Source organism: Agelaius tricolor, unplaced genomic scaffold (assembly GCF_023055355.1).
Source record: "Agelaius tricolor isolate 1412-34295 unplaced genomic scaffold, bAgeTri1.0.p SCAF_52, whole genome shotgun sequence".
Lineage (NCBI taxonomy): Eukaryota > Metazoa > Chordata > Aves > Passeriformes > Icteridae > Agelaius > Agelaius tricolor.
This window is the reverse complement of record NW_027269312.1, coordinates 2,072,763-2,096,975: the sequence shown is the minus strand read 5'-3', so window position 1 is coordinate 2,096,975 and position 24,213 is coordinate 2,072,763. Positions and strand designations below refer to the sequence as shown.

General features: G+C 55.2%; 2 protein-coding genes across 2 annotated transcripts in view; one reads left to right on the top strand and one right to left on the bottom strand.

Moving 5' to 3' along the window:
• Positions 1-444: 444 nt before the first annotated feature.
• On the bottom strand, positions 445-8,071 carry LOC139604561 (low affinity immunoglobulin gamma Fc region receptor II-like). The gene is made up of 8 exons (XM_071455688.1): positions 8,023-8,071; positions 7,480-7,500; positions 7,215-7,391; positions 6,631-6,918; positions 6,465-6,551; positions 811-832; positions 640-719; positions 445-554 (listed from the first exon to the last, which is right to left on the bottom strand). The coding sequence occupies exons 1-8, from the start codon at positions 8,069-8,071 to the stop codon at positions 445-447; spliced, it is 834 nt and encodes a 277-aa protein (XP_071311789.1).
• A 1,238-nt stretch (positions 8,072-9,309) lies between these two features.
• The window catches only part of LOC139604560 (Fc receptor-like protein 2), a 34,004-nt gene continuing 19,100 nt past the window's right edge, over positions 9,310-24,213 (top strand). The window contains exons 1-10 of the mRNA XM_071455687.1: positions 9,310-9,358; positions 10,257-10,270; positions 12,058-12,139; positions 12,831-12,851; positions 12,940-13,170; positions 13,393-13,647; positions 13,748-14,026; positions 14,593-14,862; positions 14,952-15,237; positions 17,858-17,877. Of these exons, the coding sequence (XP_071311788.1) occupies positions 9,310-9,358; positions 10,257-10,270; positions 12,058-12,139; positions 12,831-12,851; positions 12,940-13,170; positions 13,393-13,647; positions 13,748-14,026; positions 14,593-14,862; positions 14,952-15,237; positions 17,858-17,877 (1,507 nt within the window). The remainder of the gene's footprint in view (positions 9,359-10,256; positions 10,271-12,057; positions 12,140-12,830; positions 12,852-12,939; positions 13,171-13,392; positions 13,648-13,747; positions 14,027-14,592; positions 14,863-14,951; positions 15,238-17,857; positions 17,878-24,213) is intronic.

Here is a 24,213-nt window from a genome sequence, read left to right as displayed (position 1 = left end):
GGGAAAGGAGGCGGCTCCAGAACCCCCACAGGGCATTTGTGAGATCCTCGTGTGGGGAACAGGGCAGAGGAGGGGTTTGGGACAGGGGAGAAGAGAATCCAGAGCCTCCTGAAGGCCACTTTGGCCATCAGAGCAAGGAAGGTCCAGGGCTCTGCCAGGTTCCTCTGGTGAGAGAAATGTGATGGGGGAAAGGTCTGAGGTTTGTTCTTTTTTGGTGGCTTTCCCAGGAAATCATTCCTTGTGTGACAATTTGGACTCTGAACCTTGTTGCTGTTGCTATTGATTTTATTCTCTCTCATTGCAGTGTCAGGAAATTGTTCTTCTCTCAGCTCTTTGGGATCTTTGTGCCCCACGGGGAGGGATTGGGGCAGTTTTTAGTGGCAGCACAGACACGAGTGGGTGCCCATGGGTGAGGACCTCCAGTGCCCCCAGTTCCCCCCTGTGTCACAGCACATTCCCGTGGATGTCACCGGGTTCCCGAGGTTGCCCCTGGGTTCCTGGCAGCTCCGCGTTGGTCACCTGGGGATCCTGGAGGGTGGTGGCATGGGGGGACGCTGCGAGAGACATGGGCTGTGGGATCTGGGTGGGGTGACACTGGTGGGTGACGTGTCCCTCTGCGTGTGTCCCCCCCGTACTCACCCCCTGCCCTCTTGGTGACCACGACATGGGTGTACAGCACCTCCCCCTCCTCTGGGGGGGCCAGGGGATCCGGGGGGGCCCTGAGGGAACAAAGGGGGTGTGGGAAGGGAATGGGAGATCTTTGGGGGTTGTGGTAAAAAGGGGAGAGTGTGGTTTGAGCCCCCCACTCACCTTTCTTGCTGCTTCCTGGCAGCTGCAAAGGAAAGAAGGGAGGGGTGACTGTGGGGTCCCAGGACCCTGAAACCTCTCAGGAATCCTGAGCTCCCACGGGACCCTCAATTCCCCACAGGACCCCCAAGACTCTCCGGAGCCCTGCAGAATTCATGAACCTCCCCAGTGCCCCTTACGACCTCAGCCTCACAAACCCAAAGCCCGGCAGGGACAGAGACCCCCGCAAATGCCCAAGGGCCCCTGAAAGAACCCTCAACATCCCTGCAGGACTTTCCAGCACCTCCCCAAACCCTGCAGGATCCCCAGACAAGGTCACAATTCTGGGGCTGTGGGTGCTGTCCTATCGCTCCCCAGCTCTGGGGGCCTCTATAGCTCCTTGGGATCCCTGTGCCCCCATTGTCACCCACCCACACAGTGCCACTGGTGCCAGGCCACAATGACACCCACGAGCAGGAGCAAGAACTAAAGGGCCCCACTGACCCCTGCAGCCACTGCAAGAAACAGAGGGGGACCCATGAGGGTTACCTTGAACCCCAGGGGTCCTGCACTCCCTGGTGACCCCACCTATGTGACCCTACCTGTGACCCAGGGTGAGCCAGGTGTCACCTCCAGGGCCAGCTCTGGGCCACATGCCCGGAAGCATTTCTTGTGGGAAAGTGTGTGTGGGTGGTCCCCAAAAGATTTGGAGAGGCAGGGGCGCATGTCTGTGTCACAGCCACCCATGCACCACATCCCTGCAGCACGGATACCTTGGGAACAGGGACACTGAGGCCACCCTGGGCTGAGGCAGAACATGGGGACCCCAAACATTGTGGATGCCCCAGGCACAAGGACACCACGGACACAGCCCATGCTGGCCCAGGTCACACCGACCAGCTCATGATCCCATCCCCATGGCCACATCCTCACCGTTCTTGTCCCCTTCTGTCCCTGCATCCCAGTTCCCTTATCCCTTTGCCCAGAGCTACCTGAGTCCAAAGGTGCCAGTCCCCACATTCCTGTCCCCACATCCCCATCCCCAAATTCCTGCCCCCCTATTCCTGTCCCCAAAGCCACCCTACATCCCCAGTCCCACCAAGGTCCACTGTGGGTAACATGGACTGGCACTGCTGGCATTGGGGACCTCAGGGTACCCTGCAGCCCCCCTGTGCCCCCTCCCCTCCCCATCCTGGGGTGTCAGGCCCGTGCCCGGGGCACTCACCCCACAGGAGCAGCGCCACCTTCCCGGCCATCCCGGTGTCCCCAGCCATGTGCACTGGCTGTCACTCACTGCTGTGGCCACCGCTCCCCTGGCTGGCGGCTCTTCGGATGAAGGGGAAGGAAGCGAGGTCACGTCCGTCCCCACGTGTAGGTGGCCCTAGGGAGGGGCAGGGTGACCACAAGCTGGGGACAGGCTGGGGACGTTATGGGACAGTCTGGGGACATGGTTTGGGAAGGTGTTGCCAGGAGTGGGGGGGCTCATGGGATGTGGGGAACCAAGGATGTGTGTCCAGGAGAATGGGGGTCCAGGGGAATTGCGGTCTCTATGCCTGGGGGGACTCAGGGATTGAGGTGCTGTGGGAACAAGGTCCCCAGGGATTTGGGTTCATGGCATGTGGGTACCAGGGTTGGGGATGCAGGAGGAAAAGGGGATGCTCAGGAATAGGGGTTCTGGGGGAAGAGGCTGCCCATGGGATGGGATCAAGGCAATGGTCGTGCTGGGCCACAGCAGTCCTGGGATGCGGGTCCCCAGGGAGGAGAGATCAATGGGGGTCCCAGGGGAATGGGAGTGCCAGGGGAATGTGGCTTCCAGGGATGGACTGTGGCTGGGCGGGCACGGGGCTCTCAGCTCCTTCCTGGGGTTCCTCAGATTTTGGAGTGACCCAGGGCCCAGAAAAGCCAGCCTAGGGTGCTCGTTTGCTCTGCAGGCATCACATGGCTGTCTTCGGTAGCTCTGCTCCTGTGACCTCCCCTGCCCTTGAATTTTCCTCTATTTATTTCTATTTTTCCTTATTTTCCTCACTTTTGTGCCAGGTCCCCTCAGTCCCTGTTCCTGACCCAGCAATCCCGGGGAGAACCTGAGCAGTGAACGGGATGGGGGGAGCCAGGGGAGGGGAAAATTGGGGTGTGGGGTGTGCAGGGAAGGGTGGGGAGGCTGGGGGGGGATGGAGGTGTTGGGCGCTGCCCCCTCAACACTTTCACTTTCCTGGACAAGAAGGAAGAGGCTGTTTGTGCTGAGAGTCAGATGGGAAAGGGGGGGTTCTGTCCTGGGGGGGCACATCCAGAGGCTCCTGTCCTGGGGGGATCCTGTCCCAGGGGGTGACACATCCTGGCATGGGGGGTCCTGTCCCAGGGGTGGCAGTTCCGGAAATGTCCCTGCACATTCCTGGCCGGGTGCCTGTCCCAGGGGTGGCACATCCTGGGGACCCCTGTCAATGCAAGGCTGGGGCCCAGCCATGGCCCAGCCCCACTGCACAGGGATGGCCATTGCCCAGCCCTGCTCTGCCCAGCCCCAGGTGGCAGCCAGCACCTGAGGGTCCCCCCTGCCCCCTTGGCTTTGATTCTGGCAGCTTTAGAGCTGCTGCAGAGGTGAGAATTCTGTGGGGGAAAAAGGCCCTGCCTGTGGTTTCTGCAGCCCTGCAAGAAGCACAAACCCAAAGAGAGCTCAAGCAGTGGCTCTGTGAGGGCCTTTGATGGTTTTCAGAGCAGGGCTGGCTGGAAACTGCCCGTGCAGGTTCAGCTGTGAGGCAACCAGTCCAGCATGCAGCAATTGGACGCATTGTCCCTGTCCCCAAGGGACTGAGAGAGCCCCAGAACTACTGCCAATCCCACACCATTCTGCTCAACAACCTGGCCTGGACCCTCCTCCTCCTCCTTCCTGCCTTGCCATGGATGGACAGTGCCCGGATGCCCCACACCCACCACAGCCGCTCTCTCACTGCCCTCCACACTTGGATGGGGGGAGAGAATTTAATGAATGGTTCCTGAGTTGAGACAAGGACTGGGAGAGATCACTCATCATATCCTGTCAGGGTGTGAGAGTCAGTCCAAATTTTCCCTCATCTGCCTCACAATCATCATTTGGGGACCACTGTAGAGAAGACCCCCCTGTCTAGAATCTCTGGCTCTGAAGGAGAAAGTCACATGCCAACAAGGCCCTGAGATCTGAGAGCATTGCTAAGTTATTGTTTTCACAGGTGTTGTTTGCTGTATGCTAAGAAAGGGACACCGTGCCCTTTTTGCAGCAATAGCCTTGGGAGCTGTCCCACCTCTCGGCCTGGCTGGACTTTTCCTGAGTTCTGGGTGGTCCCCTGCAGAAGACCCTCGCCTGTTTTACAACCACCGTGACAGACAGACTGAGATGCAAGAAGCCTTTCCATCAAGGACTGAGACATGAAACCCCCATGTGAGAAGGCCCCCTCTGCTCCTTCCAAGGCCTGGACTGAAACCCCCAACCCCGGGGAGCTGTGTGGGGGGAGGCAAGCTGACCAAAGTGAGATGCTTGCCTGCAGGTTGTGACCACTGGACCAACAAAACAATGGTTCTCACCTGCTGCCTAGCTTGGACTCTGTGTACCCCCCTTTCTATTTTCCCCCCCCGAAGACCTTTGTTTCGGTTGCAAGATTTATTACCCCTTGCCCCAACGAAAAAGAGTATAATTGGGGTCCAGATGAACTGTGCCTCTGAGATCTCCAGATCGTGACAACGGGCCAAGCTGCCTGGGATTTAGAGATACAAACTGAATATATTGCTGACAAAATCAGAGTAGGATCAGGAGAAGTCAAATAAACCCTTCAATACCCCTTCTCCCTGTTATGAATAACTATGTAGTCATTGGCTTTCTCTATTGTTTTGGTTTTTGCAAATTATTTTGATACAATAGAGTTTGTAATCATTTTTTAAACTGCTTTTGATACACTATTATTTGTCAGCCTTTTACCCTAATCCCTGTGTAGAATATATATTTAGTGTGAATATATTTAGTGTGAAAAATATAGTTTAGGCTCTCCCAAAAGATCAAGATAGTGACAATATGCTGTTTATTACAACATTAACAGTTGCAGAAGTAGCTAATGCCTTTATTTGTGTAACTAAGTGACAATGGTGAGAATAACTCAGATAATTTTGTGAAATAGCTAATGTTGATTTAATGTACTAGTGGAGTATCTTATCTGTATGAGAAGAACACATTGAAAAGTAGTGAGTAAATAAACATCAAAAGGAAGAATGCGAAGAGGAATTTACCACTCACCCTTCAGTTATCAAGAACTGTCAAACCACAGAACAGGGGGGCCTTGTAAGGACATAAAATATATAAATTTAATCTGCTGAATGGCATGTACTTTATGAAAATGAGTCAAGGGTTAAACCAAGCAAAAGAATTCCCAGAACATGTGAACTGGAAAGAGTGTTTGAATATGTATAACCTTCCTGAGTATGTATTTACCCAATACAATGAAAAGGTATGTAGGAAGAATTGTTATAGTTAACTGTAGGCCTCTGGCAGTTGCCAAGCAGCCAGCAGGCTGTTTACTGACCCTTTTATCCCTTATTAAACATTTACAAATTTTAAAGAGTGAGCCTTGTTTCTCACAGAGTTTAACCAAAAAACTGCATTTTGGGTACAATAAGAGGGAAAAACATCGTGTGCCCCCCTGGCTTTGGGAGGGGGAATGAGGAGCCCTGTGGGGTGCTGTGAAGAGGAAGAAGAGACCCCTGAGGGGAATCGATGCCCCCAGTGCCCCCGGTGTCACAGCACATCATCGCAGTCACAGGGGTCCCGCTGTCCCTTGTGGGGTCGCAACAGCTCCGTGTTGGTCACTTGTGGATCCTGAAGTGGGGCAGGGCTGGGGGACACTCGTGGGGGCCCTGAGAGAGACACCAGATGTGGGGACCTGGTTGGGGGGTGACACCCGTGGGTGACGTGCCCCTGTCCTACCCTGCAATTCTCCCACTGCCCACTCAGTGCCCATGATGTTGGGGTCCATCACATCCCCCTCCTCTGGGGGGTATTGTGGGGATAAAGGTGATCTGGGTGGTGTCTGGGGAGGCGGAAACAGGAGTCCAGGCCCGAGCCCCCCACTCACCTGTCCTGGAGCTTCCTGGGAGCTGCAAAGGAAAGGGGAGGGGGTGACCATGGGGACACCGGGACCCCTGAACCTTCCTGGGACCTTGCAGCTCCAACCACCCACGGGACCCCCAAATCCCCACTGCATCCCTGATTCCCAATGGACCCCTGATTTCCCCCCGGACACGCTGAACATCCCTGAACCCCCCAGAACTTCTGCATCAATGCAGGGACCCAACCCTCCCCCCCCCGCGGTGCCCCTAACCCTCTCAGTCCCCAGAACCCCAAGCCTGGCAGGGAGGGGAACCCCCAAACTCCCCCAGAACCCCCAAAAGATCCTCCAACATTCCTGTACAGCCTCCCAGGTGCTTCCCAAACCCTCCAGGAGCTCCAGTGCCACCCCAAAGTTCCTCAAAGCCTGCCAAGGGATAACCCTGGAGCCCAACCAAGACCCTCCAAATTCCCCCAAAATCCCCCAGGACCCCCAGCTGAGGTCACTGCAGGCTCAGTGTCCCCCAGCACAGGGGCCCTGGGTGCTGCCAATCTCTGTCCCCACTCTGGGGCTTCCCCTCACTCCAGGACCCCCATGCCCCCCATTGTCACCCACCCTGGTGGTGCCACCAGTGACAGCCCCCGATGACAGCCAGGAGCAGGAGCAGGAACAGGAGGGTCCTGCTGACATTCACAGCCACTGCTGGGGACAGAGGGGACACATTGGGGTCACCCTGAACTGCAGGCGTCCTGAACACCCCAGCAACCCCGTGTGACTCCACCTGTGAGCAAGGATGACTGAGGTGTCACCCCCAGGGCCAGCTCAGGGCTGAGTGCCCGGAACACGCGGTGCCCGTCCTGTCCCAGCTGGTTGGTGGCCATGCACTGGTAGGTGCCCCAATGTCCCACATCGAAGTCCCTGAGCTCCAGGACGGGACCCTGGGCCACCTCCTTCCCATTGTGCAGCCAGGTGAAGGTGACAGGGGCTGAACCCACCTGCACTGAGCAGCGCAGTGTCACCGTGTCCCCCTCCAGCAGCGCCTGCGCAGGCACCTGCAGCACCAGCCCGTCTGGGGGACAGAGGGATCCTGTCACATCCCATGGCACCAAGACCTCCCCACTGGGTCACACCCAGTCCACCAGGGATTCCCAATGCAAACACTGGGATCCCCCCGGTCTAGGATGCTCTGCGATGTCCCCAGAGCAGGGCATGGGCTCTGGTCACACAGGAGGTGACCCATGGAGCAGAGCACACCCAGACCCCTTGGGGTCCCCGTGGGTGCCAGGCTGGGGACACCCAAACTTCCCTCATCATTTAAGACAGTCACAGGGGGGCTGAACCTGGTGCCAGGTCTGTCACACTCACAGGTGCCACTCTCAGTGAAAGTGAAATGGTCAGGTCCCTGCTGCCCCCATCGCTTCCTGTCCTTGTACCAGGTGGTGGCACCGGCGGTCCCCGAGCCCTGGCAGGTCAGGGTCACCCGGTCCCAATGCACCACAGGACTCCAAGGGGGCTCCACCAGGAGCTGGGTGGTCTGGGCAGCTGTGGGTGACAGGGGACACCAGCCTGCCAGCGCCAGTGTGGGGCTGGGGACAGTGGGGTGGGGCCATGGCATCCCCCAAGGACTCACCAGCGAGGCCGAGGGTCTGGGCTGGAAGGGAGAAGGGACAGGGCTGGGTGGGGGTGGCACTGCGGGGACAGAGGCACATGGGTCACGGGGTGTGGGGGCTGTCCCCAAAGTGTCCCCATGGGGACAGCAGTTCTTGTGAGAAAGTGCGTGGGGGTGGCCCCCAAAAGATTTGGCAAAGCAGGGGGAGATTTCTGTGTCACAGCCACCTGTGCACCACATCTGTGTGGCACAGATACCTTGGGAACAGGAACTTGTCCCCTTCTGTCCCTGCATCCCAGTTCCCTTGTCCCCCACCCTATCCCCACAGCTACTGGAGCCCAAAGGTGCCAGTCCCCACATTCCTGTCCCCACATCCCCATCCCCAAATTCCTGCCCCTGTTCCTGTCCCCAAAGTCACCCTACATCCCCAGTCCAACCAATGTCCACTGTGGGTAACACGGACTGGCACTGCCGGCACTTGGGACCTCAGGGGACTCTGCAGCCCCCCTTTGCTCCCTCCCCTCCTCATCCCCAGGCTTTCAGGCCCATGCCCAGGGCACTCACCCGACAGGAACAGCACCACCTTCCCGGCCATCCCGGTGTTGTCAGCCATGTGGACTGGTTTGCGAGTCTGTCTGAAATATCCCTCATCTGCCTCACGATCATCATTGGGGGACCACAGAAGAAAAGACCCCCCTGTCTAGCCCTGTAGGAGAAAGTCATATGCCAGCCAGGCCCCGAGACCTGAGAGCATTGCTAAAGTTTTGTTTTCACAGGTGTATCTACTATATGCTACACTGAGCTCAACAAGAAGAAAGAAGGACATTCTGACCTTTTGCAACAATAGCTGTGGGATTTTTCTCTTGGCCTGGCTGAACTTCTCCTGAGTTCTGGCTGGTCCTCCTAAGAAGACCCCTCTGGCTCGTTTGCAATCACCGTGACAGACAAACTGAAATGTAAGAAGCCTCTTCACCAGAGAAAAACCCAGACATGAAACCCCTATGTGAGAAGGCCTCCTCTCATACTTTCCAAGGCCTGGGACTGAAACCCCCAACCCCGGGGAGGAGTGCGGGGGGAGGCAAGCTGACCAAAGCAAGATGGATGTTGCAGGTGGGAGCATTGGACCACAAAGACAATGGCTCTCACCCACTACAGAGAATATGGACTGTGTGTACCCTTTCCAAATACCATTCTTTTCCCCAAGCATACAATAGACTATCTTTGATTCGGTTTCAAGATCTATTCCCCTCCCCCCATTAAAAAAGGGTATTATTAGAGTGCAGATGGACTGCACCCCTGAGATCTCCCTGGACGTGACCTGGTGAACTCCATCGGCTGGACACCGAAGGACTCCGCATTACTACGTTTGGTAGCTACATACCTTTTTCTTTTTCCTCCATCTTTTCCCTTTTCTTTTTCCCTTTCCCCCAATTCCTCCCCAAGGCATTTTAACTGTGGTTATTTCAATAAAGGTGATTTGTTTTGATTATCACTGCAAACCCCCTTCGACCGTGTCGGTTCTTCTTGCACTCTGAGATCACAAACCATCACGAAACCCATCCGTGAGGACGGCTTGTGACAACTGGCTGTCACTCACTGCTGTGGCCACCGCTCCCCTGGCTGGCGGCTCTTCGGATGAAGGGCAAGGAAGCGAGGTCACATCTTGTCCCAACATGGAGGTGGCCCTTGGTGGGGGCAGGGTGGCCACAAGCTGGGCACAGCCTGGGGACATGGTGGGGGATGCTGTTGCCAGGAGTGGGGGGCTCAGGGGATTTGGGGAACCAAGGATGGGTGTCCAGCAGAATGAGGGTGCAGGGGAATTGGGGTCTCCATGCCTGGGGGCATTCAGGGATGGGGGTGCTGTGGGAACATGGTCCCCAGGGATTTGGGGTCATGGCAAGTGGGTGCCAGGGCTGGGGGTGCAGGGGGAAAAAGGGGACCCTCGGGAATAGGGGTTCCGGGGGAAGAAGCAGCCCATGGGATGGGATCAAGGCAATGGTGGGACTGGGCAATGTCAGTCCTGGGATGGGGGTCCCTAGGGAGGAGAGGCCAAGGCAATGGGGGTCCCATGGTTGGGTTCCCAGGGGAATGGGGGTGCCAGGGATGGGCAGTGGCTGGGTGGGCACGGGGGTCACAGCTCCTTCATGGGGTGCCTCAGATTTTAGGGGTGACTCAGAGCCCAGCACAGTCCCCACCCTGGGGCACCCCAGGGCTGTCCTGGGAGTCTCTGTGTCCCTGCCCCACTCACCCCTGGGCTTTTTCCTGTCTCCCCGCATTTCCTGGTTGAACCATCCCAGGAAACACTTGATGCCCAATTGACTGTGACAAAATTATATATCCAAAGAAAAAAGGCATAAATCTTCCCCACACCTTTTTTTTTTCCCAATAAAGTACGAAATCAGCAAAAATCAATCTGGCAAGGTATAAAATACTCTGGTTTATAGAATCCATTGCTTTCTCAACAAGACCCTCACAATAAAACACAAATCACAATGAAATGAGACTTTTTGGTTCCCTTTAGCAGCCCCTGCTGCATCCCATAGCAGCGTTTGCTTGTGGATAACACAGAGTGTGGAATCTCCCTGAGTGTCCAACAGCTCCATGGGATTGTTCCCTGCCTGCTGGGCAGCAACCCAGCCCCTAAGGAAGCCTTTTCTTGGGCCATATTTAGGAACTCTCCCCATTTTTCTCATTCCTACACTGAAACTTGATTGACTTCCCATGGAGGAAGGGGAGAAGCTCTGTCCATGCTTGGGACAGTGCACAGGAATCTGTGGAAATGCCCCTGTGTGCCTCAGGGTCTGATTCCCTGGTAAATCCACTCCAGCCTGCCCTGAATTCCCCTGCCTGGGCACTCCCTGCTCCTGCTGTGACACCCCTGTTCCCCAGCCCCTCGTGTGCAGCCCCTGCTCAATATTTCCACACTTTTCCCTCTTATTTGGTGGCCAGAGCCCAAACCCAAATATTCTTTCCATGATGTTCCAGAAGTCTGCAGATTTCCTTCAAGAAGGGGCGTTCCAGTCAGATTGTTGAGCAGATTGTTATTGTCTTTACAGTAGTTTTGTGGTTTTCTCAGTCCCTTGTTGAGAGGGACAAAATGATCAATTGCTGCATTTCCGGACTCGTTCCCTCACAGTCGCCTCTGCAGTGGGGGTTTCCAGCCAGCCCTGCTCTGAAAACCATCAAAGGCCCTCCCAGAGCCACTGCTTGGGCTCCCTTTGTGATTTCTGCTTCTTGCAGGGCTGCACAAACCACAGGCAGGGCCTTTTTCCCCTACAGAATTCTCACCTCTGCAGCAGCTCTAAAGCTGCCAGAATCAAAGCCAAGGGGGCAGGGGGGACCCTCAGGTGCTGGCTGCCACCTGGGGCTGGGCAGAGCAGGGCTGGGCAATGGCTATCCCTGTGCAGTGGGGCTGGGCCATGGCTGGGCCCCAGCCTTGCATTGACAGGGGTCCCCAGGATGTGCCACCCCTGGGACAGGCACCCGGCCAGGAATGTGCAGGGACATTTCTGGAACTGCCACACCTGGGACAGGACCCCCCCATGCCAGGATGTGTCACCCCCTGGGACAGGATCCCCCCAGGACAGGAGCCTCTGGATGTGCCCCCCCAGGACAGAACCTGCCCCTTTCCCATCTGACTCTCAGCACAAACGGCCTCTTCCTTCTTGTCCAGGAAAAGGAAAGTGAAAGTGTTGAGGGGGCACAGCCCAACACCTCCATCCCCCACAGCCTCCCCACCCTTCCCTGCATCCCCTGCTCCCCATTTTCCCCCTCTCCTGGCTCCCCCCAACCCATTCCCTGCTCAGGTGCTCCCAGGGATTGTTGAGCAAGGAACGGGGGCAGAGGGGACGTGGCACAAAAGTGAGGAAAATAAGGAAAGAAAAGCAATAAAAACACAAAAAAGTCAAGGACATTGGAGGGCACGGAGGCCGTGCTACCCAGGACCCCCATGTGATGCCTGCCCAGGAAACAAGAATCCCAGGGGAGCTTTGCTTGCTCTGGGTCACCCCAAAATCTGAGGCACCCAGGGAAGGAGCTGAGACTCCTGAGCCCATCCAGCAACTCCTCATCCCTGGCACCCCCATTCCTCCTGGAATCTAAACATGGGATCCACATTCCTTATGGCCCCTCATTTCTGGGACACCCATCCCAGTACTGACATTCCCAGGATCTCCATGGCCCAGCACCCCTTTCCCAAGGAACACTCTCCTGCTCATTCAGTCCTCTGAAATCCCCCTACCTCCATGACCTTGATTCTCTCAGGAATGCCATTCCCATGGCAACCCCCATTCCCCCAGCATCCCCATCTCATGACCCCAAATCCTGGAGCCCACGCTCACCTGGGACTCCCATCCCTGAGTCCCCTCAGCCCTGGACACCCCCAGACCCATGACTCCCCCTCCTCAGGGACCACATTCCCCTGGACATCCATCCCTGGCTCCCCAAACCCACCGAGCCCCCCACTCCTGCAAACCACATCTCCCACCTTGTCCCACCCACCCTCATCCCCATCCTGTGCCCAGCTCCACCCTGCCCCCAACAAGGGCCACCTATGCATGGGGACGGATGTGACCTCGCTTCCTTCCCCTTCATCCAAAGAGCCGCCAGCCAGGGGAGCGGTGGCCACAGCAGCGAGTGACAGCCAGTGCACATGGCTGGGGACACCGGGATGGCCGGGAAGGTGGCGCTGCTCCTGTGGGGTGAGTGCCCCGGGCACGGGCCTGACACCCCAGGGATGGGGAGGGGGCACAGGGGGGCGGCAGGGTTCCCAGAGGTCCCCAATGGCAGCAGAGCCAGTCCATGTTACCCACAGTGGACCTTGGCGGGACTGGGGATGTAGGGTGGCTTTGGGGACAGGAATAGGGGGGCAGGAATTTGGGGATGGGGATGTGGGCGCAGGAATGTGGGGACTGGCACCTTTGGGCTCATGTAACTCTGGGGATAAGGACAAGGGAACTGGGATGCAGGGACAGAAGGGGACAAGAACCATGAGGATGTGGCCATGGGGGTGGGATCATGGGGATGGGATCATGAGCTGGTGGGGGTGACCTGGGCCAGCATGGGCTGTGTCCATGGTGTCCTCGTGCCTGGGGTATACAAAGTTTCCCCATGTTCTGCCTCAGTCCAGGGTGGCCTCAGTGTCCCTGTTCCCAAGGTGTTTGTGTCACAGGGATTTGGTGCACGGGTGGCTGTGACACAGACATGTCCCCCTGCCTCTCCAAATCTTTTTGAGACTACCCACACACACTTTCCCACAAGAAATGCTGTCCCCCACAGGGACAGTTTTTGGGGACAGCCACCACACCCTGTACCCTGGTGCTTCCTTCCCTGCAGTGCCACCCCCACCCAGCCCTGTCCCTTCTTCCTTGCAGCCCAGACCCTCAGCCTTGCTGGTGAGTCCTCAGGGGATGCCATGGCCCCACCCCACTGTCCCCAGCCCCACGCTGGCCCTGGCAGGCTGGTGTCCCCTGTCACCCACAGGTGCCCAGACCACCCAGCTCCTGGTGGAGCCCCCCTGGAGGCCGGCGGTGCTGTGGGACCGGGTGACACTGACCTGCCAGGGCTCGGGGACCGCCGGTGCCACCACCTGGTACAAGGATGGGCAGCACTGGTGGCAGCAGGGACGTGACCGCCTCAGTGTCACCAGGAGTGGCACCTACACATGTGGCAGACCCGGCACCAGGCGCAGCCCCCCCGTGACAGTCTTAGATGGTGAGGGTGGATCTTTAATGATCAGGGTGGCCCCTGAGAGGTCAGGGTGGGCTCCACTCCATGGGTGGCCTCACACCCCTCATGTGGCGAGAGCCTTTGCCCTGCACACAGGGACATCCCAGTGCAGCCCAATGCACTCCAGAGCACCCAGATATCCCTGGTGCTATGGACACCCCCCTCAGAATGGTCTCATCAGTAAAATGTGACCTTCCTGTCCCACAGACCCACTGGTGCTGCAGGTGCCAGCGCAGGCATTGCTGGAGGGGGACACAGTGACACTGCGCTGCCGGTGCCGGCAGGAAAACCATCTCAGCAGGGTGCGATTTTACCGGGAGGAGAAGGATCTCGGGGGGTCCCTCAGGGGAACCGAGCTGTCCCTGTCCCCCCTGCAGCTGCACCACAGCGGCCGCTACAGCTGTGCAGGCTTCATGGGGTCCTCTATGTCATGGTCAGCAGCAGTGACAGTGACAGTGCAGGGTGAGCAACCCCATGGCTGGAACTCCAATATCTTGACAACCCCAAAGCCACTTCCCAGCAGACTCAGAGTCACAGTCCTCACCTCCCCTCTCCTTCCCAGAGCTCTTCTCGGTGCCGGTGCTGGAGGGTTCCCCTACACCCACCGAGGGGTCCCCTCTGACTCTCAGCTGCCTCAGCACCCCCAGCCCCCTGCGGCCCCGAGCCCCCCTCCTGCACGTGTTCTACCGGGATGGGCAGGTGGTGGGGGGCCCACAGGGGTCCCCGCAGCTACTGGTGCCCGCCGTGGGGGTCTCCCACTCGGGGAATTATGGCTGTGAGGTGCACTCCCAGGGTGGGGCTGTGCGGAAGGGCAGTGCCCGGCTCCGCGTCATGGTGCGCAGTGAGTGCGGGGATGGGCACGGGGAGCCCCCACAGCCTCCTTGGGTCCCCCACAGTGCCTGGCATCGCCCAGCCCTCCCTGATGCCTGCTCTGGGGTACCCAACCTTTCCCGGATCCCTCCCTGGCTCCCACCATCCTTTCTTGGGTCCCTCCCTGGGACCCCCCCAGTCCCTACATGGGTACCCCCATCCTTCCCTGCCACCGTTTCCGTGTCCTGCCATTGCTGCCCCGGGTCCCTCCCCAGGTCCCCCCATTCCTGGCTTGTGTTTCCCTCCATCCCACATTGGGTCCCCTCACCCCTCCCTTGGTCCCATCACCCCTCTCTGACTTCTCTGCACATTCCCTAGATCACACCATCCCCTCCCTGGGTCCCCGTACCTGCCCTGGTGTTGCCCACCTCCCTCTCCAGGTGTTCCCTCCCTGACCCCCCCAGCATCCCTCAGGGTTCCTTTCGAAGCACACCCCCCCCTCCATCTCTGAGCCCGCTCTCCTTCACTGGAGTTCCCCTGCCCCTCCCTTAACCCCCTGGGTCCCTCACTGTTCCCTGGTGTCCCCCTCTCCTGCAGGGGTCCCGCCCTCGGGGGTGTCCCTGTCAGCACAGCCCCCCGGGGCACAGGTTGCACTCGGGGACAGCCTGGTGCTGAACTGCTCAGTGACCATGGGGACAGGTGCCCTGTCCTTCTCCTGGAACCGGGGGGGCTCGGGGGCACTGCCTGGCACCGGCCCCCGCCTGGAGCTGCGCCACGTTGGGGACAATGACAGCGGCCAGTACCGGTGCCGGGTCAGTGACGGGGACAGCGTGGCTGAGAGTGACCCCATGAATGTCACCGTCCTGGGTGAGCGGGACCCTCGGGCTGGGGATGACCCCACCCAGAGCACCCCCATCCCACCCTGCCAGGTGCCAGCCCTGTCTCTCTCCCCACAGTGCCCGTGGCCAATGCCACCATCACCCCTCGTCCCCTGTCATACCAGGTGCGTGCAGGTGACAACGTGACCCTGCACTGCTCAGTGCAGGTGGGCTCAGCCCCTGTCACCTTCACCTGGCTGCACAACAGGCAGGAGGTGGCCCAGGGTCCCCTCCTGGAGCTCAGGGACATTGAAGTGGGACATTCGGGCACCTACCAGTGCGTGGCCACCAACCAGCTGGGACAGGACGGGCACCGCGTGTTCCGGGCACTCAGCCCTGAGCTGGCCCTGGGGGTGACACCTCAGTCATCCTTGCTCACAGGTGGAGTCACACGGGGTTGCTGGGGTGTTCAGGATGCCTGCAGTTCAGGGTGACCCCAATGTGTCCCCTCTGTCCCCAGCAGTGGCTGTGAATGTCGGCAGGACCCTCCTGTTCCTGCTCCTGCTCCTGGCTGTCATCGGGGGCTGTCACTGCTGGCACCACCGGAGTGGGTGACAATGGGGGGGATGGGGGGTCCTGGATTGAGGGGGAGCCCCCAGAGTTGAGGCAGAGATTGGCAGCACCCAGGGTCCCTGTGCTGGGGGACACTGAGCCTGCAGTGACCTCAGCTGGGGGTCCTGAGTGATCTGGGGGAAATTTGGAGGGTCTTGGTTGGGCTCCAGGGCCTTCCCTGGGGGGGCTTTGAGGAACATTGGTGTGGCACGGGGAGCTCGTGGAGCATTTGTGGAGGTCCTGGAGGGATGTGCAGGGATGTTGGGGGATCTTTCTGGGGTCCTATGGGAGTTTGGGGGTGCCCATCCCTGCCAGGCTTGGGGTTCTGGGGGCTCAGAGGGTTGGGAGCACCAGGAGGACTGGAGGCACTGCAGTGATGCAGAAGTTCCGGGGGGTTCAGTGGTGCTCAGAGTCTCTGGGGGGAGTCAGGGATCCATCAGGAATTGGGGCTGCAGTGGGGATTTGGGGGTCCCGTGGGTGATGAGACCTGTCGAGGTCCCAGGAAAGTTCAGGGGTCCCAGTGTCCCCACGGTCACCCCCTCCTCTTTTGCTTGCAGCTGCCAGGAAGCTCCAGGACAGGTGAGTGGGGGGCTCAGGCTGGAACTCCCCTTTCCCCCTCCCCAGACACCACCCAGGCCCCCCTTTATCCCCACAGGATGTCCCCGTGGAGGAGGGGGCTGTGCTCAACACCCACATCAGGGGCACCAAGTGGGCAGAGGGTGAGTACAGGGGGGACAGGGACACATCACCCACAGGTGTCACCCCCCCAACCAGATCCCCACAACCGGTGTCTCTCTCAGGGCCCCCACGGGTGTCCCCCAGCCCTGCCCCACCTTGGGATCCACAAGTGACCAACACGGAGCTGTCGGGACCCCACGAGGGACAGTGGGACCCCTGTGACTGCGATGATGTGCTGTGACACTGGGGACACTGGGGGCATCGATTCCCCTCAGGGGTCTCTTCTTCCTCTTCACAGCACCCACAGGGCTCCTCATTCCCCCTCCCAGAGCCAGGGGGGCACACAATGTTTTTCCCTCTTATTGTACACAAAGTGACACGTTTGATTAAACTCTGTGAGAAACAAGGCTCACTCTTTAAAATTTGTAAATGTTTAATAAGGGATAAAAGGGACAGTAAACAGCGGGCTGGGTGCTTGGCAACTGCCAGAGGCCTACAGTTAACTACAACAATGCTCCGTACATACCTTTTCATTGTATTGGATAAATACATACTCAGGAGGGTTATACATATTCAAACACTCTTTCCAGTTTACATGTTCTGGGAATTCTTTTGCTTAGTTTCACCCTTGATTAATTTTCATAAAGTACACACCATACTGTAGATTAAATTTAAATATTTTATATTCTCACAAGTCCCCCCTGTTCTGTGATTTGACAGTTTTTGATAAATGAAGGGTCAGTGGTAAATTCCTCTTTGCATTCTCTTTTTTGATGTTTATTTACTCACTACTTGTCAATGTGTTCTTCTCATACAGATAAGATAATCCACTAGTACATTAAATTAACATTAGCTATTTCACAAAATTATCTGAGTTATTCTCACCATTGTCACTTAGTTACACAAAGAAAGGTATTAGCTACTTCTGCAACAGTTCATGTTGTAATACACAGCACATTGTCTTTATCTTGATACTTTGTGAGTGTCTAAACTAGAATATATTTATTACACTATAAATATATATTTTACACAGGGATTAGGGTAAAAGGCTGACAAAAATTGTAGTGTATCAAAAGCAGTTAAAAAGTGATTACAAACTGTATTATACCAAAATAATTTGGAAAAACCAATATAATAGTGAAAGCCAATGACTACGTAGTTATTCATAACAGGGAGAAGGTGTATGGAAGGGTTTATTTGACTTCTCTTTACCCTGTTCTGATTTTGTCAGCAATAAATTCAATTCATATCTCTAATTCCGAGGCAGTTTTGCCCATGACAGGATTTGATGAGTGATCTCTCCTGGTCCTTGTCTCAACCCAGGAACTTTTCATTCAATTTTCTCTCCCCATCCAGGTGTGGAGGGCAGTGAGAGAGCGGCTGTGGTGGGTGCGGGGCATCCGGGCACTGCCCATGCATGGCAAGGCAGGGAGGAGGAGGAGGATCCAGGCCAGGTTGTGGGGCAGATTGGTGTGGGATTTGCAGAAGTTTTGTGGATTTCTCAGTCCCTTGGGCAAAGGGACAGAGAATCAATTGATACCCTTCTGGACTGGTTCCCCCACAGCTGCCTCTGCAGGGGCAGTTTCCAGCCAGCCCTGCTCTAAAAACCATCAAAGGCCCTCCCAGAGCCACTGCTTGGGCTCCCATTGGGTTTGTGCTTCTTGCAGGGCTGAGCAAACCACAGGCAGGGCCTTCTCCACCCACAGAATTCTCACCTCTGCAGCAGCTCTAAAGATGCCAGAATCAAAGCCAAGGGGGCAGGGGAGACCCTCAGGTGCTGGCTGCCACCTGGGGCTGGGCAGAGCAGGGCTGGGCAATGGCCATCCCTGTGCAGTGGGGCTGGGCCATGGCTGGGCCCCACCCTTGGATGGGCACCCCAACAACATCAGCCAATCCACAATACACAGCACTGTCCCAACAAAATCAGAATATTTAATCAACAAGATAATCAATAATGTAATATCAATTCATATATTATCACACGAAAGTCAACTTCCATTAATTTGTTTCTCACAATACATACCAGTAAAGAACTGTATTCCTGTTCCCACTTTTTTGCCTAAATGCCCCGTAATTTCAATGTTACAATAGTTCAGAGAGATGGTGGTTGTATTTTCCACTCCAAGTGTCGTTGCCCCCTTGTTCAGCTTCCTTGACAGAGCAGAACAAAGAAACACCATTTCTGCCAGTTTAACCAAAGAGCTGCATTTTTGTCCCAGGAGCAGGGAACCAGGTCCTGTGCCCCCTTGCAACTGGGACGGGCACCAGTAAGCCACCTTAGTGGGAGCACTGGGAGGGGGATTGCAGAGCCACTAAGCACACTGGGGTTAAGAGGAACAAATCTGATTTTGATTTATGTCTCAACATATGCTACACATGAGGTGAAAAATGAACATGTGCTGGGAACCCTGTCCCTGGAAAGACTTCACACAACAGAGAATCAGGGGAGAGAAAGCTCCAGTGATCGAGCTGTGAGTGATCCCTGCTGGCTGGTGGGACAGATGCCCAGGAAAAAAATCCCAGGAAATCGGGCTGTGGGAGGAGCCTTTGCAAATCAAAGCAGCAAACTGTGACACAACAGGAGTGTTTTGCTTTGGGTTTCTTGGAGGGATCAGGGGCTTGCTCGGAGGATCAGCTTGGCCCTCCTCCCCTGTGGGATTCACATTCTCTGAACCTGGGAGAAGCAGTGAGACAAAGAATGATCCAAAGAGTTCTTACCTCATTTACTGCTCCTGTGTTTTTCACAAGTGGAATGCATTGTGGAAGATTGTTTACCTGAAGGGAATTGATACTTGGATTCTGGTGTGAGTGTTTTGATTCACTGACCAATTGAATCCAGGTGTGTGTGTGTGGGGACTGTTGGCTGACAGTCATGAGATTGTGTGCAATGGAGTGCAGTTGAGTGCTTGGCAGATTCAGTTAAAATGTAATGTAATATGATATAGAATAATATAGTATAATAAAGTAATTAATTAGCCTTCTGATAAGATGGAGTCAAGTGCATCATTCCTCTCGGACGTTGGGCAAAAATATCACCGATACTGCCCCCCCTCGCCTTTTCCTCCTGGTGGTCCTTCTTCCCTGTCCGCACCTGTTCTTCCCTGCTTCGCTGCTTCCCCGAGGAAGCTCATTCCTGCTCCTCCTGGACGTTCCTTCATTGCTTCCCCGATGGAGCGGATGCTGCCTGCACCCACCCGCCGCCTCTGCCTTGTTTCCCACGCTGCCCACAGCCCCGAGCCTGCTGCACCTGCCCAGGGCAGCCCCAGCCTGCGGCAGCCAGCCCAGAGCCACCAGTGCCCAGCACCAGCCCGCAGCCAGCCCACAGCAGCCCCTGCAGCCATCGCTCGCAATGCCAGAGACACGCAGGGGCCGTCCTTGGAAATCACGCCCAGCCACTCACAAAAGCCATGTGGGCTCGCCCTGGCTTGCAGCACACACACTCCATCTGCCGAGCTGATGCCCACAGAGCGCCTGGGCTTCTTGCGGTAACGCTGTCCCTGTCTTCTGTTTCTCTCTCTGTCCTTTTCCCTTTCTACTCCCTTCTCTGCCCCTTCAGTAAGAACCCTTACCCTCCTTTATCAATAAACAGTTCTCAGATATAATATTGCCGTGTTTGTGCTTCAATTTCATCTGAGAAACCTTTCAGCAAGAATCCTCCCTGACTCCCCCTTTTACAGTGGGATGGGACAGGGGTAGTGGGAGGGGGAATGGGGAGCCCTGGGTGTACTGCAAGCACTGTGGGGAGAGAATGGGGCAGTCCCTGAGGGTACTTGGGCACTTGGATGGGGCTGGGGAGCCCCTGCAGGTACGAGCAAAGGGATGGGGGAGCCCTTGGAGGTAGTGGGAGAGGAAATGGGGAGCAGAGGGTGCCCTGTGTAGCCTCCCCCTGACCAAAGACCACCTCCGTTGGAAGGATGGGCAACCACAGGAGCCATGGAGGGAGTACCCCCAGTGTCACCCAGTGCCTCCCGCTTCCCAGAGCATCACAACTTTTGGTGTAGATTGTCATAGATGTCACTGGGCTCCCACAGTTGCCTTTGCAGCTCCATGTATGTCGCCTGAGGATCCTCCACTGAGGGTGCCAGGGGGTCTTGGGGAGCCCTGTGGGAATAATGGGGTGTGTGGAAGGGGATGGGAGGTGCTGGGGGTTTGGGTAAAAGGTGTATCATGGCTGGAGCCTGCACCCACCTTTCCTGGTGCTTCCTGGCATCTGCAAAGGAAAACTGGTGGGGTGACTTTGGAGACCCAGGGGCCCCCATCCACCCTTGGGAATGCTGAACCACCACCAGACACACAATCCTCCCCAGGCCCCCCCAGTATCCCTGATGCCCCCCCAGTATCCCTGAACCCCCCCCCTTGCACCAGCAGCCTGAGCCCCCAGAACCCCGAGCCTGGCAGGGAGGGGAACCCCTGATAGAACCCCCAACATCCCTGCAGGACCCTCCAACAGCTCCCAGGGCTCGGAGCCATGGACACTGGGGGCTCAGCCCCTCCCAAGTCAGGGGCTGTGGGTGCCACCCTATGGCCCCCCTTCTGTGGGGCCCTTCCCACCTCTCTCCATGACCCCCGTCGCCCCCATTGTCACCCACCCACAGAGTGCCACCAGTTCCAGGCCACAATGACACCCACGAGCAGGAGCAGGAAGAAAAGGGCCCCACCGACCCCGGCAGCCACTGCAAGAAACAGAGGGGGACCCATGAGGGTCACCCATGACCCCAGGGGTCCTGCACTCCCTGGTGACCCCGTGTGACCCCACCTGTATCCCTGTGTCGTGATCGGCGGAGGAATTGCAGCACACAATATGCGTGGATGACAAATCCCAAAGTTTATTGAAAACTCACACATATTTATATTGGTGTTAATGAAGCTTATACATATTGCAAAAGCTGAGCTCGTTATTGGTTAAAGCACACTTAGATCAACCACACCTACTTCTATGCTCTAATGATTATTTTGTTTCTATGTTTGCATTCTTCTAGCTTCTCTACCTAGGATATCTACATTTTCTGGCAAGCGATTTTCTCCCCCGTCTTCCCGTTTCAGAGAAGGTCACTATGACCTTTGTTAGTGATTAGACACTGGTTACACAATCCCCAGCTTGTTTCCCCTATCCTTATCCATCGGTATCACATCGAAATGTCCTTTCTCAGCTAACCAATTATCCAAAAAGCTCTCTACATTTCCCCCGTTTTTCTGTTGAACAAGCATGGTTTGATTAAATGCGGTAGTTATCATCTTTCGCACCATATTCTGCAAGCATATACAAAAACAAGGCAAGACTAATACTAACAACAAAGCTACAATAGCTACTACAATGCTAACCTTAACAATAGAACGTAACCATGATCCTAAGTTTAAAGATTTGAGCCATCCATCAATACCCAGGCCTGATTCTACCTGTAAATTCCCAGTTAACCTTCGTAACTCAGAGAGCTGTGAGTGTACAGACTGTGCATGATCAGAAAGATTCATGCAACACATGCCCTCAAATTCATCACAGCCATGGCCTTGTGCAAGTAAGAGAAAATCAATTGCAGCTCTATTTTGAAGTGTCGCATGGCGAATAGAATCTACATCAAGCAAAAGACTAGAAATCGCTAAAGAAGTTGCATTTGTTTGTTTAGCAAGCCAACACCCTAACCTATTTAAAATAGCATGAGCACCTGCTGCTGATACCCCTGGGGCTAAGAAAGATGCTGCAACTATGGCCGCTGGGGACCAAAATTTTACATCATCCCGGCAGTCAGCTGCAAATGCATGAGCCATTCGTTTGCTTCTACGATGGCGGCGCCTCATGTTTAGTATCATGGACATGTTAGGTGTAAGTAGAGACAGCCGTCCAAGTGTACATGGTCCCCCGTGCAGCATTGATGGGATACCGGCCCAAGCACGGTCCCCACATATCAGGAAATATCCTGCTGGCAATTGAATAGGGTCATTTGATGAGACTGACACTCTCTTTGTTGTATAATTGCACCAGGCCGATGCATTTCGGTAGACAGCCATGCTAGAAGTTACAACGTTAGAATGGTTCTTGACTGACAGCAGGCTTCTATGGTTAAAATGAATGCACGCATCTGCCATCACTGACCCCTAACAACTCTAACTCTTGGGGTTCCTGTGGTGCTAGAGGAAAGTGGGAAATCCACTGATCCCAATTATCCACACTCGTCCTAGTGTTGCTGACCTTACAAGTTGGTACATGTAAAGGGCACGGCCAGGGATCTGCTGGTAATCCAACCAAACAAGTTGTGAAAGGATTGCCAGGAGAAGATAATGACAGGCAAATAGTCTCCTGTTTAGTTAGGTTTGCCAGGGTGACCCATATGTTAGTCTTTGGCTGAGGTGGGGCCCATGCCTGATGGTCTACACAGTCCCCAAAAGAAGCAGAAATTAATAAAGCAACAACATAAAGTTTCCATCCCATCTTGATTTTTCCAGGCACCCTTTTGGACCACTCGGCCATCATATCTGTCACAAACCCTTAAGAATATCTCTTCTTTCTCAGCTTCAGCTTCTTTAGGTTCCTCAGACAATCCTCCCACACTTGGTTGGGATCCTGACCTCCCAAACTAGGACTTATCACATTCGACTGTGACAGAGGAATATTTCTACCACACTTAGTCTGCAAAATACAGGACCGAGATATCCCCAAAACACGTTTGACTAAATGTTGTATTTCCCACCTAAACCATGCAAGGATTTTCTGTTCTGGGGACTCATACAATTGTAACCCTTGGCGGCCAGGTAGTCCTGTGAACAATTTAAGATCTCTCTGCCAAGAGTTAAGCCGCCAATAGAAACCACACCTTTCAAACCACAACTCAGGTAATCGAGTTTGGTGTACCCACTTAGTTTCCTGACAACCTCCACAGAAAAGCAGTACCCATGCAGTACAATGTCTATTTGACACTTAATACAAGCTAAACCCCTAGGCCCTTCAGATTCAAAATCAGAAAGCATCGAATACAAGCTTAATATGTTATCAAGAGATTTGCACCGATCAACTGCTCGATCGATGGCAGCATCACACTGTCCTTTCAGCTTGAGAAGTATCGGTCGAAGGATGATCAGCAGCTTCGTCTCCACCTGCTGACGATCCTCTTCGCTCAGCTGATCGAGGTGTTCCATCAAACACAGCTGCTCGGGTCCATTTAGCAGGTACCCACAGAGATCCTGTAGGGGTAGAAACACAAAGATATCCGCGGCCCCAATATAACACCTTAGCAGGACCTTGCCATTGTCCTGTTTTGGGATCCCTGTATCTCACCCATACATCTTTCTTTACACCATCTGTTTCATGTACATAGTGACGAATCACAGCAGGAACCTTATTTTCCCCAAAAACACACAGGTGGTTCAAAACAAACAAGCACTTTAACAATCTCTCTTGTGGCTCTCTGGTATCCATATATTTACTCAGATATCTTTTCAAGGTACCATTTGCTCTCTCCACAATCACTTGCCCTGTAGGAGAATTGGGGAGGCCTGTTATGTGTTCTATCCCCCACATCTGCAAAAATTGCTTTATTCTTTTGCTACAGTAAGCAGGCCCATTATCTGTTTTGATGCGCTGTGGCACTCCCATTACTGCAAAACAACTGCTGAGATGTCTCTCTACCTTGCCCTGCCTTTTCACCAGTCTGTGCTGTGGCCCATATAAAATGAGTGTAAGTGTCTATGGTAACATGTACATACTTCAACCTCCCAAACTCTGCCACATGTGTGACATCCATCTGCCAGGTCTCATTTGTGCTCAGCCCTCTTGGGTTAACTCCAAGACCTAAACCACAGCCTCCATTATGATGACTACATATAGGACAGGCTTTGACTATTGCCTGTGCCTCCTCCATAGATATCTGAAATTCTCTATGAAGGCCTTTTGCATTCTGGTGGAACATGGAGTGTGCCTCCCTGGCTATGGTTTGTTTGGGAATCGGAGTTGCTTGTGTGATTGAGACTAATTTATCTGCTCGCATGTTACCTTCCCCCAGACCAATATCCCATTTGTGACTTCTGATATGGATAACACAAAAGGAATGCTTTCTTAGCTTAATTGTTCTCTGCAGTTGCATAAACAGCTCATGTAACCTCCTGTTCTGAACCTCTT